The following is an 18,854-nucleotide window of genomic DNA, read 5'->3' as shown; positions in this document are numbered from 1 at the left end:
AGTGAAACTCTAAACCCATTAAATAATAACTCTGGTTTTCCCCTCCCCAACCCCTTGCAACCTCTGTTACACTTTCTGTATTTATAACTTGGACTACTCTTAAGTACCTCCTATCAATAGAATCATGGAGTATTTGTCCTTTTGTGACTAATGTATTTAGTTTAGCATTATGTCCTCAAGGTTCACCTGTTTTAGCAGTTGTAGCTTATTGCAAAATATCCTTCCTTTTGAAGGCTGAATGATACTCAGTTGTATGGGTAATACCACATTTTATCTGCTTATCTGTGGGTGGACACTTGGGTTGCTTCCATCTTTTGGCTGTTGTGAATAATGCTTGTGCTTGCTCTCTCTCTCTCTGTCAAATACGTAAATAAAATCTTAAAAAGAAAAAAAAGATTATCTTGGCTATTTGCAGTCCCTTGAGATTCCATATGAATTTTGGGATAAGTTTCTGCTGCTGCAAAGAAACATCATTGAGATTTTTACATGGATTGCCCCGAAGGATCTAAATTTTAATGTGGGCGAGAGTTGTTTATAAGTCTCTCAATATGCATTTCAAGTTTAGTGTTCACATTGCTTATTGGAAGCTGTTTGCTTCTGGCAGTTTTATTTTTAGGACTAAACCTGTTAAAGCCAGATTTTCTTAGACTTAATCATCTCTTATCTGGTAGTGAATATCAGAGCAACTCCTGAAATCTCACCTTTTAATTTCTTTGGGGCTAGATAGTACTGGTTTTCAGTTAGCTACTACAGTCATTGGTCTAAGAGGAAGGTGTTGCCATCTTGAAAGAGAAGATGCCTGCAAGATGCTATGCGGCGATGGGAAAAAATGAGAGCGCTGAACTATTCACTGTGAGCAGCCATGTCCTGTGAGCCAACCTGTTCTCTTACTTAAAAGAACCAATTGTAGCAGTTTCCAGCACTTTTAAAAGCAATAAATCAATCTCCTTTCTGAAATTTTTCTTGTTGGCATCAGGGTTAAAGCTCAATATATTCCTATGGCTTTCCTGGGTGCTTTTACTCACAATAAAATTTTCTCTTTCAGAATTTGGTGTTCACCTGGCAGAGCTGACCGTAGATCCCCAAGGAGCACTAGCAATCCGTCAGGTAAATCTAGACTGATTGGCCCAATTTATAAGTAATTTCTCTTTTTACGTGGTAATGAAACTTTCTTATTGGAAAAAGAAAGAACACCAGTTTACAAATAACCTAGGATTTTGTACTAGATTTAGTACAAATACATTTAGTACTAATACATTCACACATTAGGCCATGTGTATGTATATGATTGTTAAATATGAAAACAGTCTTTTTCTTGCTGTACTACTTGGCTTATTCTCTTCGCAGCTGGCATCAGTCATTTTGAAACAATATGTGGAGACTCACTGGTGTGCCCAGTCAGAGAAGTTTAGGCCTCCTGAAACTACAGAAAGGGTAAGGAGAATTATTTGATTAGACTTCTCACAGAGATTTGAGGGGCCACCTTAAGAGATTGAGCTGTCACCATTATTAGACAGCATGGGGCAATCAAAACACTAGGCGTGAAAGATCGATTGGTAGCTGACATCATGGGCAACATGCTGTAAGTAAGAGAGCTCCAGTATTAGGCTGACCTGTGTTCAAATTCCTCTTACTGCCTTTTACTAGCTATGAAAATATTAGAAAAGTATTTTAACTTCTAAGCTTCAATTCCCTAAATATCTAAAATTAGAATTAAAATTAAAATTAGATTTAAAATTAGATTAAAATAAAAATTAAAATTAGAATTAAAATTGTTTGAGGATTAAATGAAATAATGTTTCTACTTAATACAGCACTGTGCAACCATCCTGGGCCCCTGAGAAATTTTGAAATAGAAGGTTTATATAGGGCAGCACTGTCCATTGGAACTTTCTGCAGCTGTGGAAATATTCCATATCTGTGCTGTCTGGTGCAGTGGCTACGGGCTACATATGGGTGTTGAGCACTTAAAATATGGCTGATGAAACTGAAAAACTGAATTTTTTATTCGATCTCATTCTAATAATTTAAATTTAAAGGACCACAGGTGGCTGCTGTAATGGACAGATAAGTTTAGGGATCACAGATGAACTCTCTGAATGAATAGATTTGTCAAGTTTGTGTGTTGGAGTTTTTTGATAGTTACACAGTATCTTAACGCACATTACTTTTCCAATGCATAAATTGGATAGGACTCTTCCAGTCACTTACAACCTGGTCTAATGGCCGGTGGCGTTTCTCCTCTGCAGGCAAAAATTGTTATCCGGGAGCTGTTGCCCAACGGGTTGAGAGAATCAATAAGTAAGGTGCGCTCCAGTGTGGCCTATGCAGTGTCTGCCATTGCCCACTGGGACTGGCCTGAAGCCTGGCCCCAGCTCTTCAACCTGCTCATGGAGATGTTGGTGAGCGGAGATTTAAATGCAGTCCATGGAGCCATGCGAGTGCTGACAGGTATCAGAAGTTTTTCCCTGGCGTTGGTACTTGAATCCCAAGAACGCTTAGGAGAGGCTGTGTGATGGAATGGCTCCTCCTCCCTAGTTTTTATCTCCACATCTATCTTCTCACTCCATTGACTCGCTCCATTGACTCTTTCCGGGGAATTAAGTTGGTATAGTATTTCTACTACTATGAAACCTCAACCACTTAAGGGTAGAGTAATTGCATAGTAGTTAAGGACTCAGATTTCAATTCATATTCAGATTTTACATTAAGCCAAGTTACTTAATCTCTTGAGCTTGAGTTTCCTTGTATATAAAATGAAGATAATGATAGTGTTTACCTAAAGGAGTCTTTTGATCGGTTTAAATAAGCTAAATCTATATAAATTGTTTAGCATAATAACTAACATGAGGTAAACACTCTTTAAATTTTAGCCATTATGATAATTATCATTATATTAATTTTCTACTTAGTTCAACCAAGGCAAATTTCAGAACAGTGAAATAAAATTTTTATAGGAATAAAAGAAGATAAAAACAGTGTAGCTATGTAATTCTTACCTTAATTTGGTCCGCTTAGAGAATGTAGCATTTGGTATCTTTTCTTTCTGTTCTAAGAAGGTGACAAAAATATTTACAGAAAAATACTTTTAGTCTAAGGAGATTTGGTGGATGTCTTGTCTAAGCTTGATTAATCTATTAATCCCTCACAGAACAGAGAACCCAGAGCCTGAATTTCCCAGTCATCTAGATGAAGTCACTACTATTTTGCCTTCAAGGAATCTTTACCTGGATATTAGCCACCTTCTGTTGATCTTTTAGAAATTGTATTTCCCCTCAGTTCATACAGATTTGTGAAATGTCTGCCTATGTCTTATCTCTTTCTCTGTGCCCTGCTGGCTTACCTGAAATGTATTCCTACCTAGTTACGAATGCCATTTCTTTCTTTTCTTTTTTTTTTAACTCTGTTTATTGAACTTGGCATCTGGTCCCAGTTTTACTTATCTATGTTCTATTGATGGTAGATAACATCAGTTCTCTGTCCAAAAGCAAATTCCCCATCTCCTTTTGTTTTCAACCTCCTCTTCCCATGTCCTGGCTGCCTTTTTGAACTACCCGCTTTATTCCTATTATCTTTGATGGGTGCTTGGGATATAGAGCACACTTACAAAAGAGCAAACGTTCCTTGTTCAGATTTTCACTTTCCTGCTTATTACTTCCCTTGCACGACTCATTATTCAGGTAATTTCATATACCCCTCTCTGTGGAATCAGCCATCCAAGATTCTTTATTTACAACTTGATAGTGCCACAAGATCGGTTAACAGATACGTTTTCTACCAAGGAAAAGAAGCATGTTCCCTTCGAGTCTTCCATCACAAAGTTTGGCTTTTTTAAAAACCTGAAGGAGAAAGGCAGTTTACATTCATCATACTTGGAATACTGTAGAACCATCATTGTGCTTGACTAAGGAAATCACTGTTAAGTGAGATCACTTTTCTGTCAGCCACAGGGAGAGAACTCTGGGGGAAGTGGGTACTGTTTTATATTGGAGTCAGCAGACACAGGGTGGATAGCTGCCAGCCTCCGTTCCCAGATAACTGCTTCCCATGCTTTCAGATGAGGATAGACGGTGCTCTCACAACAGCAACTCAGGCGTGCTTGAAGATGGCAGGACGTGGTGTATGGATGGGAGCCCAGAGGAGAATGGGATGATTGTCTTTGGGTTTTTTTTTTAGATACTATATACTTTTTTAAGCCTTTAGTAAGCCTTCTGTTAAGCTTATCTGTTTGTAAGTGAGAACTAACTAACACCAATGGTGTAAACATAGCAGCTGAGGACTGAAATATTTGACCACAGGTATAGCTTTTTTTAGTTTCAAGAAGTTTGGAGATTGAGATATTTCCAGTGCCCCACGCCTTTTCTGGCTTGCTGAGTGACCTCAGAAAACTTATTTTGGACTTGAGCTTATAAAGTGTTAATAAATCGAGACTACTAGAAATGATTATAGGAGAGCAAAAAAAATGTGGTTAAGCACTTCATTAGTAGAATTAAGCTAAACTATTTTTTAAATATTTTATTTATTTATTTGACAGAGATCACAAGCAGGCAGAAAGGCAGACAGAGAGAGAGAGGAGGAAGCAGGCTCCCCACCGAGCAGAGAGCCCGATGCGGGGCTCGATCCCAGGACCCCGGGACCATGACCCGAGCCGAAGGCAGAGGCCTCAACCCACTGAGCCACCCAGGCGCCCCAAGCTAAACTATTTTTTATAAAACCTGTTTTCATTAATAGGCTCGTCATCACATTTGTTTGGACTAATTTCTTTGGCTTTCTAAATGAAATAAGAACACTCATTTTATTCAGAGTTCAGAATTTATTCTTCAGGAGGAACCCAAGCTAGTAAAGAAGACTCGGTTTTGAATATATGATCTTCATTTGACTTCTGGTGATTGATACTGCCCAAAATTTGTGGGGTATACTAACCTTGAAAGTGCTGACATGGATTTCTTGTAGAACCTCCTGAAAAATGTCCCAGGTGATGAGCTCCATTTCTGTAGTGATCATGTGGAATTGCCAGAAAAAGCAATAGATAAAGTGAACAGACACAAACTCAAGGGCTTGTATTCCACAGATTAGTAACATGAACCCCAGGGTCCTTCATGCTGTCTTAGTGCTTGTGTGGAAAGTGAAAAGAAAGACACGACCCCTGTTTCTTTCACCTTCTTCAAGTCTCTTTCATGAATAGGTTCCTTTTTGCCACATTCGTATGGTAATCCCTTCTGTTCCAGTGAGCAGTAGCCTCTGATTTCTAGGTCAATAAATGTCATTCACTGAGAAGAGTAACATAAACAGTGGAGTTGGAGCCTAGTAAGCCTGCATTTATTTTATTATGTGCATCGGAACAACTCACCAAGGGAGAGTATTGAAAATGGAACCAAAGGTAAGACACCTGAAGGCGCACCTGGATGTTGACGATTGGGCATCATTAGATTAATACAGGATTTCCCTAAGGTGACCTTACAAGGACTTTGACACAGCTCTTGCAGATTTTCTTGCAGTGTGTTTGTTTCTTTCTTTCAGTATTTATGTAAAGTTTTTTTCCTCACTCTTATGTATTTTTCTTTATCTTTGGGCTCTTCTCTTCCCCCTTCTAACAAATAATAGTTATTTGCACCTTTTCCTTCTCCAGGATAAGACCTCCAGGCCAATGTCTTTACCTGTACGCTCTCTGCATGGGAACTGCCACTTAGAAACAGTTCAAAAATTTTCCCACTTATATCTCCATAAAGCACTGGTTTTTGGTTTTTTTTACAGTACTTCTTTTTCCTTTGTAGAATTCACTCGAGAAGTAACAGACACACAGATGCCACTTGTCGCTCCAGTCATTCTTCCAGAGATGTATAAGATCTTCACGATGGCTGAGGTATGAAATCTCAGCTCCAAGATCACAGCGAATAAGAGCTGCTCAGGTTCTGGTCAGCCTCCACATCTCATGTGGGAAACTGTTGTGTTTGCTGCCTCTCCCCATACCTGAAGACCAGAACTGACATAGGTCTGAATCTGGATTAAGCTTAGATCTTTCACTTAAATTGTGAGGGCCAGCCTTTGATGAGAGAATGAAATAGCATCTGCATTGTTCGCTCACATATCTCCTACCCCATATGCAGTATAAGTAAACTCTGAGTACCTGATGGGTCATGTTTTAACCTCCCTACTCTCTCTGCCACTAGCCAAGAGTCTGTCTTTTGAAAGAAATACATTGACTGTGTTGAGATTTCAAGTAGCACCCATTCTAATATTTTTAATCAGATAGCCCACAGAAGCCTACATATAAGGCTAATCCCACTGAGTTCTAAAATTCTGCTGGCTTTTATTCTCTGGATTGGAGAAGTCTGTCCTGGATATGGGTAGATGATGTTTCCCTTCTCTAGGGAATCCAGTCCCATGTCAGCACTGAGAAGTCATAGTTTTTCTTCTAGTCACAGATATGCAGACACAGACACACCTATCTCATGGCTACGCTGTAACTTTTCACAGGTGTATGGTATTCGAACCCGTTCCAGAGCTGTGGAGATTTTTACCACTTGTGCCCACATGATCTGTAACATGGAGGAACTGGAAAAGGTAAGGAAGCCTTTGGGTCAGTAACAGACTTCATGCTTAAAATTATCTCTCTGCCTTCCATCAGAGGCATAGCAGTGACTAACTTCATTGCAGTAGAACCACAGTGCACCCTGATTTAATCAGAGTTGTGGATGCATTTAGTATTTTTTTTTTTTAAAGATTTATTTATTTGTCAGAGAGAGTGAGCACAGGCAGACAGAGAGGCAGGCAGAGGCAGAGGGAGAAGCAGGCTCCCCGCTGAGCAAGGAGCCCGATGTGGGACTCGATCCCAGGACCCTGGGATCACGACCTGAGCCGAAGGCAGCCGCTTAACCAACTGAGCCACCCAGGCGTCCCATGCATTTAGTATTTTGATTACATTTTTCATTTGTATATAGTTTAGTTTCCTTTGGTGTGAGCCTTATTTCTTAACCACATCCTGCATCTTTTCATATGAGCTGTCTCTCAGAACTTCACTACTCTCTTATGGTCCTCTCACGTGAGACAGAGCTAGCTGAAAAACGCCAACCCTGTCATTCAGAAGCAGTTTTGAGGGGCGCCTGGGTGGCTCAGTGGGTTAAGCCTCTGTGTTTGGCTCGCGTCATGATCCCAGGATCCTGGGATCGAGCCCCACATCAGGCTCTCTGCTCCGCGGGAAGCCTGCTTCCTCCTCTCTCTCTGCCTGCCTCTCTGCCTACTTGTGAGCTCTGTCTGTCAAATAAATAAATAAAATCTTTAAATAAAAAATAAAATATTTTTTTTAATTAAAAAAAAAAAGAAGCAGTTTTGAAAAGTTAGTCTTGGGGCGCCTGGGTGGCTCACTCGTTAAGCTTCTGCCTTTGGCTCAGGTCATGATCTCAAGGTCCTGGGATCAAGCCCCGCATCGGGCTCCCTGCTCAGCAGGAAGCCTGCGTCTCCCTCTCCCACTCCCCCTGCTTGTGTTCCCTCTCTCACTGTGTCTCTGTCAAATAAATAAATAAAATCTTTAAAAAAAAAAGTCTTACATATAATGGCTTTTAAGGAGGCCATGGTGAGGAGCTGCAGTTTTTGGAGATGGAAACCTGAAATCTTGGGTAACACCTCCAGTGACTTAATGGCTGCACTCTTCTGATTGGAATCCGAGCTGGAAGAAATATTTAGATGCCTCAAATCTGTGTTTTGGAGTTTGATATGTGTATTGAAACCATTGATTAGTGGTATGTCCAGTATTGACTTTGGTTTCTGTTGTCAGGGTGCAGCCAAAGTTCTGATCTTTCCTGTGGTGCAGCAGTTCACAGAGGCCTTTGTTCAGGCCCTACAGATACCAGACGGCCCCACATCCGACAGTGGGTTTAAGATGGAAGTCCTAAAGGTAAACATTTACTGCCATTGAGATACTTGGAATTTCAGAAGGTGGTCTGAAATCCTTGGTTTTTCTCCTATATCACGTGTAACTCTTAGATCTTTTTCTTTGTAATTTCTCAGGCAGTGACAGCCCTGGTGAAAAACTTCCCAAAGCACATGGTGTCCTCCATGCAGCAGATTCTGCCTATTGTTTGGAACACCCTAACTGAGAGTGCAGCTTTATATCCTTTTCAGAAAGCTTCAGGGACCTGCTACCACCCGTAATCGGGAATCTAGCATTAGGTCTTGCATTCATGTGGTTCCATTTTTTTAAAATGAGTTTTTTAAAGTATCTGCTCTTAGGGTTGGAATGTTATACATTCCCTTGTAGAATACATGTAAAGCAGACTCCAAATTCTGTTTCTTTACTCTTCATCATACTTATGTGAGGACAGAAGTAAATTACACAGAGGAAGTTGAAGATCCTGTGGATTCTGATGGTATGTAGTTTCTGATCTTGACAGATATGCCACGTAGGGAGGAAAGGGATCTAGGAAAGGAAAAAGACAAAGAAAAACAGTAACATAGATGCTTCGCTCTCTTAAGTGAGTTTTCTAATTGAGTTTCCTTTTAGTGTATTAGATGTCGGAAAATGGGACACGGAAAATCTTTAATCTGTTCCTCAAAGGCATTTGCATAAATCTCATAAAATAGAATTTCTGAGTTGGAAGAGCCACCTCAAAGGCCATCTCATCCAGCCTACTTCTTTCTGGCAGATGATGATACTTTCATTTCTGTTTTAATATTTTTAGTTTTTCAAATAAAAAATAGACTTGCTGGAAAAGATATTCAGTGTTTCTGATTCTTTTACTTGAAAAACCAAAGAATATTTAATATTCTCTAAGTTCCTTTCTTTGACTCCTTCGCTCCCCCTCTTCTGTTCCCTTGGGAATAATAATCAGCAAGTACTTGAAATATTCATTAATTTACAAAGAAAATGTAGTTCATTTCTAGCAGACGTGCTTTCCATTTGCCTTCTTGTCATTAAAATCTTCTCTTGTGTATTTCCTGTAGGTGAAGTCCTGGGCTTTGAAAATCTCGTCTTTAGCATTTTTGAGTTTGTCCATGCTCTCCTAGAAAATAGCAAATTCAAAAGCACTGTTAAGAAAGCCTTGCCTGAGTTGATTTACTATATAATCCTGTATATGCAGATCACTGAGGAGCAGGTAAATGATATTTGGGGGACAATTACCAGCTTGTTTTGGGAAAGTGCAACTTGAATGTGAAATCTAGGTCAAGGGAACAATTTTTATTTCTAAAAATAGACACTAGAAGAGTAACTTCATGTGAAGTTCTGGGAAAGCTTTGATACCATTTTATTGCCAGAATTTCTGGGTGTTGTAGTATTATTAACTCTGATACCAGGTAATTAGACTCTGAGAATACTTTTACCTCCATAGTACCACTAACCAAAGACTCTGGTCTCTAGAAGAACTTACTCCTTTTCTGTAAATACTGACACATAGAGATCATTAGCTTGGTTGGTGGATTATTAGACCAGAATAGAGCATTAAAAAAAAATAAGATAATGTTTCCTCTCTTATATAAACAGTACAAGAATCAACTGTAATTTCCACATTAAATATTCCATGAGACCTAATATATTCAGAAAGTTGATCTGTCAGAAATAACAGCTGATGAAAGGTAGCAGAGAACTAGTAATCAGCCACATTCTAAAATAGTGTCTACTAGAGAGGAATAACTTTTGCTACTTACCTTGATAAAGGATTTGCTTGTCTACATCAAAAAGAAAAGACTTTGAGGCTAAAGTTCCGTTCAAGATAAAAACAAAAGGTTGAAATCTTCCACTCTGTGTGGATGAAAAAAGAGAACATATAAACCAGATTGGCAGCCTCACAAAGACCTAACTTCATCATCATTTTAGATTAAAGTATGGACAGCCAACCCCCAACAGTTTGTAGAAGATGAGGATGATGACACTTTCTCCTACACAGTTAGGATTGCAGCTCAAGACCTATTGCTGGTAAGTGGGTTCCCTTGATACTTAACCAGAAAACCCTAATCAGTCACTTGAGTGTTCCCTCTTCTTCCTAGGCATCTAACCCAAGTTGATCAGTGTTACTGAGCGACTGTATCTCAGAGTTCTTTGAGGATAACAAAAGAAAATCTCAAATGAAGTTTGAGACTCAGGAATTCCAAAGTCATTGCTACTGGTTTTGGTTTATAAGGAAATAGTAGATGTAAAAATTGTACAAAGGATAAAGTGTTTTAATGACTAAGGGTAGTTGAATCAGGAACACTCAGTTTAGTCCACTCTTAAGCCAGAATTTGTAGCACAAACCAGATGTTGGCCAACTTTAAAAAAAAATTAGATTGCTGAGAGAAGAACATCCAAACATCTGCTGTTTTCTTTGGCCCTGACTAGAGCATAGAATTTTCTCTAGGCTGAAGTTCTGTGAAGAAGCTGCCTCTTGCTGTGTTGGGTCGGAGGTTTGTTCTCATTATTAGTGAACATTTCTTACTGTCCTTCAGTATTTCTAAGGCACCTAGGAAAGATCACATTAAGTTTCCATTTGTAGATTAGCCTTATTTTTTCTACAGTCACACTCCGAGAGAATAAATAATCTGACCCATTGTCATCCGAAGCTGAGTCTATTACAGCTCACTTACACTCTGCTCAATCTAGCCATTGGGAGCTTTACATTTTGTTAGTTTTCCAATGCCTAGGCACTGCAGAAATAGAAATATTACTCTAATTCCGTTAAAGATCCTGAACTAAGAGGGGTTGTATTTTTAATACACCTAATCGGAGTTTAGAATGTATACGTGGAAGAGTTTGAACCACTGAGTTTGCAGTTTTCAGTTTGTAATTAAAATGCGTTTAATTCAGGACACCTGAGGGGCTCAGTTGGTTAAGTGTCTGCCTACGGCTAAGGTCATGATCCCAGGGTGCTGGGATCGAGTCCTACATCCACTCCTTGGTCACCTGGAGCCTGCTTCTCCCTCTGCCTGCTACTCCCCTCTGCTTTTGTACACATGCTCGCGCTCTCTCTCTCTCTCTCTCTGGCAAATAAAATCTTTAAAAAAAAAAAAAAAAAGTGGGTTTAATTTGCACAAACAGGTTTATTAGCCCCTCCCCTCTCTCCCTAGGCTGTGGCCACTGATTTCCAGAATGAGAGTGCGGCAGCCCTGGCTGCTGCAGCCACTCGGCATTTACAAGAAGCTGAGCAAACCAAAAACAGCGGTACCGAACACTGGTAAGAGTGAGCAGCAGATACTTAACTTAGGAACATATTCTGGGCATCAGATCTGAGACAATCAAATCCTTGCTTTGAATCATGTGTTTTAAAGCAGTTCTTCCCAACCTTCAGTAATTGGTTACAATGCTTTTATTTTACCCTTTAATTTAAAAAGCCTTGGAGGGAAGGACTTCAACTTTGTTTTTAATTAGAGAAATCTGTTTATCTAAATGTCACTGTTTTCAGCTCTAGATTTAGGTAGGAAGGACAGAAAATGGACTTTTTGGGTCAGATTGTGCTGGAATGCCCTTTCAGGTTTCTCCTTCCCTCAGGTGTTTATCATTTTGGCAGTGTAGTTTGTTTTACCAGACTGTGGTTTCGCTTTCTCAGGTGGAAGATACACGAGGCATGTATGCTTGCCCTTGGCTCAGTGAAGTCCATCATCACGGACAGTGTGAAGAATGGCAGGATCCATTTCGACATGCATGGGTTCCTGACCAATGTCATCCTTGCAGACCTCAACCTTTCAGGTATGTTTCAGCACAATGCCAGGATTCTCGAAGATACCTAAACCTGCCATCATCTTGGTTACATTGTTCACTTAGATAGGGAAACCTAGGTATTCATGTGTCCTTTGGGTAAAAAGTCTTTCTACACTAGAGCTTGAACTCATCTGAACCACTAAAACAGCCTAGAGACCTTGACTCAGCTTTACCAACTAAGAAATATTGCCACATTCATAATTTTCCCACTCTGTTCACGTTTCCTTCCAAGTTACTGCTCATATTTGTGGCTGGTTTTAGCATTTGAATAGGATGCAAATTTGGTTACTGTACCTTGAGAACTTTGGCTTGAGTTTTGTCATTATTAAGTCCAAAATACCTTCAGGCAGTTTATGTCAGGCTCATTCTTCCTGTTTGTTTCCTGTCATTTTTCTCAAACTTTATTCTTGGCCAATATCCAAATAATTAAAATGTTCCATTCTCAAGTCCATGTTAATTACTTGCCTTTAAAAAAAAAAAAAAAGTTGGCTCTACTATATTAGACTTGGATTTCTCCAGCAATGCAGAACAGTAGCTAAGAATTACCATCTCTCTATTTGACATCTTCGGCTATGTTGCTTCTGCCTATGCTATGCCTTATTCTCTTCCTTAGACCCACCCACCCCCACCCTCATTACAAAAGGCCATCTTTGCTTTCTCCAAGTACATAAATCATGGGACATTTGGCATCATTTGCTCCATTCCCAGTCCATTCACATGCCTCTCACTCATAGACTAGCCCTTCGAATAGCTGAAGCCATTTGAAAACATTCTACACTGGGGCACCTGGGTGGCTCAGTGGGTTAAGCCTCTGCCTTCTGCTCAGGTCATGATCTTGGGGTCCTGGGATCGAGCCCCACATCAGGCTCTCTGCTCAGCAGGGAGCCTGCTTCCCCCTTTCTCTCTGCCTTCATCTCTGCCTACTTGTGATCTCTCTCTCTGTCAAGTAAATAAATAAAATCTGACTTTAAAGAGTTAATCTGTTAATAGACTATCTCACAATGTCACTTCCATTCTCTGACTCACAAAATTAAAATGGTTGAATATCCAGAGCTCGGGCCCTTTGGGAATATCCTTTTTCACTCTGCACTTATGTTGATGAATGTTTTCTTTCTCATACTAGACTGTAAGGTTTCTGAAGGTAGAAATCATGATGCTTGTATCCCACAGTGCCTTGCATGTAATAGGCATTTCATAATTATGTGTTGAATGAAAGTGTTGAAATTTCTTAAGCCCATCAATATATTTTTTGTAGAATTTACCCTTAGTAAAGAACCTTCAGAAATGCATGGAGACTTGAGAATATTTATAATTGAGACTGGGGCAAAGTTTAATATATAGCATTTATTATCCTACCAATAGCTCGAAGCTTTTCTGCATCAGCCATTCTCAAACTTTCTGGTGTCAGGACCCCTTTACACTTAAAAATTACTAGTGATCCGAAAGAGTTTTTCTGTGAATTTTATGTGTCAATATTCAGCATATTGGAAATTGAAACAGAAGTTTTGGGGCACCTGGGTGGCTCAGATGGTTAAGCATCTGACTCTTGATTTTGGCTCAGGTCATGATCTCAGGTCATGAAACTAAGCCCCAAATCGGGCTCTGCACTAGGTGTGGAGTCTGCTTAAGATTTTCTCCCTCTCCCTCTGCCTCCCCCACTCTAAAATGAGTAAATAAATAAATCTGAGAAGTTTGTAAAATATAGGAAATGCTAACATTCATTTCATTAGCTGTCAGAGCCATGGTGTCACACATCAGATCACCTCTGCAAAACTCCACTGTATACTTAAGAAAGAACGAGAATGAAAAAGATGGATCATAACTTGGTATCACTATGAAAGTTTCAACTTTGGGACTCCCAGGAGTCCCTGGGCCATACTTTGAGTACTTCTATATGAAGGAAATTTGTATGTGATTATCTGACTGGCAAAGGTTGTTATGTTCTCTTCAATAATTCTCAACAACTACATGTTTACGAGTGACTAAGGTAGGCCCTGTGATAAGCTGATTAAATACAGACTCTGTCTTCAAGCAGCTTATAGTAGGCAAAGGGTAGACATCCTCACACTGGTGGCTAGAATAACCAACAAAATATGTAAGAATATATAAGAAAGCTAAAGACTAGTACAGAGATAGTTAGGATTACTTCAGCCTAAGAGATCAGTTGTATGATGCAAGTAGAGGTGAATGTGTTGGCTTACATACAAGGCACAGAAATGGCAAGGTAAGATGCGAGTTGCTGGGACTGGTATGTGCTTGAGTTCAGAGTCCATAAAAGGAAATCATCAATAATGCTAAAGCTACTGATCATAGGGGGCCTTGACTATAATGCTTAACTAAAATGGTCTTTGTTTGGTAGACTATGGAATTTATTGACAGGTACTAAGTAAAACAATGATAGCTATAATTTATAATGTTTCAGTAGTGGCCCAAGAGTAGGAAAAACTGGCAATGGAGACATTTAGAGGACTAACTAGTGGTGCCGGTAAAGGATAATGAGAGGTAGGGATGGGAATGAAGGAGATAAGTGTTTTTAGTCTAAGAATATTCAAGATCTGCTTTGCAACAAATAGTGAAAAGCAAAACTGGGAAAATGCATTCTGTACCATAGGTCGAACATTTGTTTTTATCTGATAAGATCATCCTTTTTCCTTAATTAAGTTGTGTATATTATGTAGTATCCAGTTACTGTAACAAGTTGAGGATGGAGGTGGAAAAGGAGGAAGGGCAAATAACAGAAACTTTCACTGTCCAACCCCTAATTGCTCTCTCTTCCTCCCAGTGTCTCCTTTTCTCTTGGGCCGGGCACTTTGGGCTGCCAGTCGGTTCACTGTTGCTATGTCCCCTGAATTGATCCAGCAGTTTCTACAGGCAACAGTTAGTGGTCTTCATGAGACACAACCCCCATCAGTTCGAATTTCTGCCGTGAGAGCCATCTGGGGGTGAGTACACCACCTTAGGGTGATAAGAGAAAATTATTCAGAGTAGAAGTCCCAAACAGCATTTGGCCAGTGGATTATGTTGCTTGGAAATTTCTGATGAAAATCTCCTACCAAATGGCAAATGAATCATATCAAAAAAACATATCAAGAACATGGCTTCTATGCATGGGTTTGGATTTATGGCAGGCTCATCCCCCCTGGGCCTCTCATAGTGCCCCATGCCAGAGCAAACTGTGGCCCTGAACCATTGCCTGGCCTCTGTGCCATAGGCTGCAGGCACTGAAGTGGGTCACACAGTGAAAAGAGAAAACAGAGGAAAAGAAAGAAAGAATATGGCTTCTTTGAGTCCCAGTAGATCTTATTCCCTTTCGTTCCTCATTCCTTGAAAGTTCACTCCAGCTCTGGAAACATCTAGATCAACTCCCTTTCTTAGAAAGGTGAGATAAATAACTTGTATAGGATTATACAGTGAAGAATTACAGAAACACTGGCGCCTGGGTGTCTCTGTTAAGTGTCTGCCTTCGGCTCAGGTCATGGTCCCAGGGTCCTGGGATCGAGCCCCACGTCAGGCTTCCTGCCCAGCTGGAAGCCTGCTTCTCCCTCTCCCACTCCCCCTGTTTGTGTTCCCTCTCTCACTGTGTCTCTCTCTGTCAAATAAATAAATAAAATCTTGGAAAAAAAAGGAAAAAAAAAGAATTATAGAAGCAGGATTAGAGCCCCAAGTCATTTTGTTGATTGATTTCTCTGTTTTAGGGACTAAATTTGGGATAACAAGGGTTAGAAACACTGCTTGTTTTTCCCCAGTTTTACCTCCCCTTTTCACAGCTAATATAATACTAGTGACTCAACTAGTCATTTATTTATATTCCTACCAAGATCAAAGGGAGTATTGTTGTTTTAAGAAATATTTTAATGTCCAAACTTAAGAGTCTCAGTTGAATCCTAAAAACTACTTAAAATCCTAAAAATATAAAATTCATCTTCCACCTACTGGTACTCTGTTCTTACCTTTTGAAACAGAGGTGCGGATGCTGTGCATTATTATGTATGTCTTTAGAAAGCATTGAGGGGAAATAATGTATGCAGGATGGCTGAATAAGATGCCCCTCACTTGTCTCCCTCCCTCAACAATAACTTGGCATCTATTGATGGACAACAGTGCCTTTGTGGGAGCTGTGAGATCCAGAGAGGAGCGTGAAACCCCAGTGCTGTCCAAGAACAAGGAGAGCCATTTTGAGAAGTCAGGCCCACACCCAGCGGCTGATGTATCAACTCTGGTCCTGGCTGTAGCCCCAGACACAGCTCCATGTCCTTAAGGGTTGGCTCCAGCCCCATTTGGCTTGGATTCTATCACCAGCACCACACATCAAGTACCTGGGAGGATCTTACCCAGCAGTGTGTTGGAGATTAGAAATATAGACCTCAGTCCCAGCTCCAGACCCTGAAGTAGTCCATGAACTGGCTCCACCCAGTCTCAGCTGTGGTCCAGGGACCCCTGGAGAACAGAGATTTAGACAATCACACAAGGATGAGAGAGCCTTTGCGGCAGTCCAGGAGTCCAGCAGAGAGATTCCAGCCCAGCCCTGGAGCCAAAGCAGTCCAAGACTAGACACTTAAAGACTGCAAGAAGCAATCGTTACTTCAAATGTGAAGACCACAATGCAAGAAAGACTTCAAGGAACGTGAAAAATCAAGGAAACATGACACCAAAAAAGGAACGTGGTAATTTTCCAGTAACTGACCCCAAACACAGAGACATGTGATATACCTGATAAAGAATCCAAAATAGCTGTTTTAAGGAGCTCAGCTATAAGAAAACACAAAAAGCCATTCAGTGAAATTAGAAAAACAATACATAAACAAAATGAGAAGTTCAACAGAGAAATAGAAATCATGAAAAAGAACCAAGCGGAAATCCTAGAGATGAAGAACAAATCAAGAGGAAGAAAAAAACCTGTGAACTAGAAGACAGGACCTTTGAAATTTTCCATTCAAGGAGGGCAAAGAATAGGGAATGAAGAAAACCTGTGTGAACTTGAGGATACCATTAGGAGAAACCATCTGTGATTTATTGGAGCTCCGGAAGGAGAAGAGAGGTAGAAGGGGGCAGAAAGCTTAGTTAAAAGAAATAATGTCTGAGAACATCCCAAATCTGAAGAGAGATTGTACATCCAAGTTCATGAAGCTAAAATTTCAATTCAAAGTGATCTTCTCCAACATCCATTATAATAAAACTATCCGTTAGTTAAAAAAAAAAAAACAAACAACTGTCTAAAATCAGATGGCTTTTAAAGCAGCAAGAGAAAAATATTTCTCCCATTTAAGGGAATTCCTATAAGACTATGATCTGACTTTGCAGCAGAAACCTTGCAGACCAGGAGGGAGTGCTGAAACAAAGAACTGTCAACCAAGAATACGAGGCGAAGATGTCCTTCAGGAATGAAGGCAAGACAAAGTCTCTCCAGCAAAGCTGAGGGAATTCTTCACCACTAGACCTACCTTACAAGAAGTGCTGAAAGGAATTCTTCAAGCTGAACTGAAATTAATAATATGAAATATACAACACAGGTAAAGATAAGTATGTAATAAAAGACAGAATACTCTAATATTGTAATCTGACAGTGTGATAACCATTTAACTCTAAAGGTTAAGGGACAAAAGTATTGAAAATAATTAGCTAAATAATTTGTTAATGAATATATAATATAAAAAGTTAAATTGTGACATCAAAAACATAAGAGAGTGAATAAAGAGTAGAGCTTTTGTATACAAAGTTAACAGTGTGAAATAAACTGTTACATCTGTAAATGTTTTATGTAAGCCTCACAGTAACCACAGAGCAAAAATCTGTAATAGACAACAGAATCAAAGCATTCCACTATGGGAAATCATAAATTCACAAAGAGAGCAAGAAAGGAAAAAAGGAACAAGGGAACTACAGAAGAGCCAGAAAACAGTAAGATGGCATTAATAAGTCCTTACTGATCAAAAAAATTTTTTTTAATTTTTTTTTTTTAATTTTTTTTGTGGGGTGAGGGGGTAGGCTCCATGCCCAGTGTGGAGCCAGTCCACTGCACTGCTTGAACTCATGACCCTGAGATCAAAACCTAAGTAGAGATAAAGAGTCATGGGCTTAACTGACTGAACCATCCAGGTGCCTCTCAAAAATTACTTTAGTAATTTTTGTAAAAAATTTTGTAAAAAATTACTTTTGTAAAAGTGTAAATGGATTTAAATCTCTATAATCAAGGGACACCTAGGTGGCTCTGTTGGTTAAGCATCTGCTTTCAGCTCAGGTCATGATCCCAGGGTTCTGGGATTGATCCTGGCATCAGCATCGGGCTCCCTGCTCAGTAGGGAGTCTGCTTCTCTCTCTCCCTCTGCCCCCCCTTATGCTCTCTCTCTCAAATAAATAAATAAAATCTTTATTAAAAAAATAAATCTCTAATCAAAAGTCAAGAGTAGCCAAATGGATTTTTTAAAAAAGACCCAACTTATTGCTGCCTTTAAGAGCCTCACTTCAGGACACATGCTCAAAGTGAGGTGATGGAAGAGCTGTTCCATGCAAATAGAAACCAGAACAGAACAAGGGTGGCTGTGTTTTTATCAGATAAAATAGACTTTAGCTCAAAAGCTGTCCGAGAGACAGAAAGAAGGTCATTGTTTAATGATAAAGGGGTCAATTCAACAAAAAGATACAGCATTTGCAAATATATATACATTTGACATTGAAACACCTAAGTATATTAAGCAAATACTGACATCTGAAGGGAAAAATAAACAATAATACAGTAATACTAGGGGACTTTAATAACCCACTTTCAACAATGGATAAGTTATCCAAACAGAAATCAGTAAGGATATACTGGACTTGAACTATACTTTTGACTAAATGGACCTAATAGACATAGAAAGAATGTCTTACCCAATAGCACAAGAATAGACCTTCTCAAGCATGCACAGAACATCCTCCAGGAAAGGTCATGTGTTAGGTCACAAAACAAGTCCTAGCAAACTTAAGACTGAAATCATACCAACTATCTTTTCCAAACACAGTGAAATAACACTAGAAATTAATTACAGGAGGAGAACTAGAAAATACACAAATATGTTAAAATTAACAAACTCCTAAATAATCAACGGAAAAAGAAATTTAAAAAAAATGCCTTGAAATAAAAATGGAAACATAACATACCAAGACTTAAGGGATACAGCAAAACCAGTTCTATTTTATTTTTTTAATT

At 39.5% G+C, this 18,854-nt stretch overlaps 1 protein-coding gene across 1 annotated transcript in view; it reads left to right on the top strand.

Annotated features, from left to right (window-relative positions):
• Nucleotides 1–18,854, top strand: part of IPO9 (importin 9) — a 55,987-nt gene that overhangs the window by 20,185 nt on the left and 16,948 nt on the right. The window contains exons 2-14 of the mRNA XM_080824316.1: nt 1,046–1,107; nt 1,348–1,434; nt 2,250–2,451; nt 5,775–5,863; nt 6,478–6,564; nt 7,775–7,894; nt 8,008–8,108; nt 8,308–8,366; nt 8,941–9,092; nt 9,812–9,910; nt 11,038–11,144; nt 11,517–11,656; nt 14,451–14,610. Of these exons, the coding sequence (XP_080680442.1) occupies nt 1,046–1,107; nt 1,348–1,434; nt 2,250–2,451; nt 5,775–5,863; nt 6,478–6,564; nt 7,775–7,894; nt 8,008–8,108; nt 8,308–8,366; nt 8,941–9,092; nt 9,812–9,910; nt 11,038–11,144; nt 11,517–11,656; nt 14,451–14,610 (1,465 nt within the window). The remainder of the gene's footprint in view (nt 1–1,045; nt 1,108–1,347; nt 1,435–2,249; nt 2,452–5,774; nt 5,864–6,477; nt 6,565–7,774; nt 7,895–8,007; nt 8,109–8,307; nt 8,367–8,940; nt 9,093–9,811; nt 9,911–11,037; nt 11,145–11,516; nt 11,657–14,450; nt 14,611–18,854) is intronic.

This window comes from Martes martes (assembly GCF_963455335.1).
Source record: "Martes martes genome assembly, chromosome: 15".
Classification (NCBI taxonomy): domain Eukaryota; kingdom Metazoa; phylum Chordata; class Mammalia; order Carnivora; family Mustelidae; genus Martes; species Martes martes.
The sequence above is the reverse complement of the archived record's forward strand: the minus strand, read 5'-3'. Positions and strand labels throughout refer to the sequence as shown.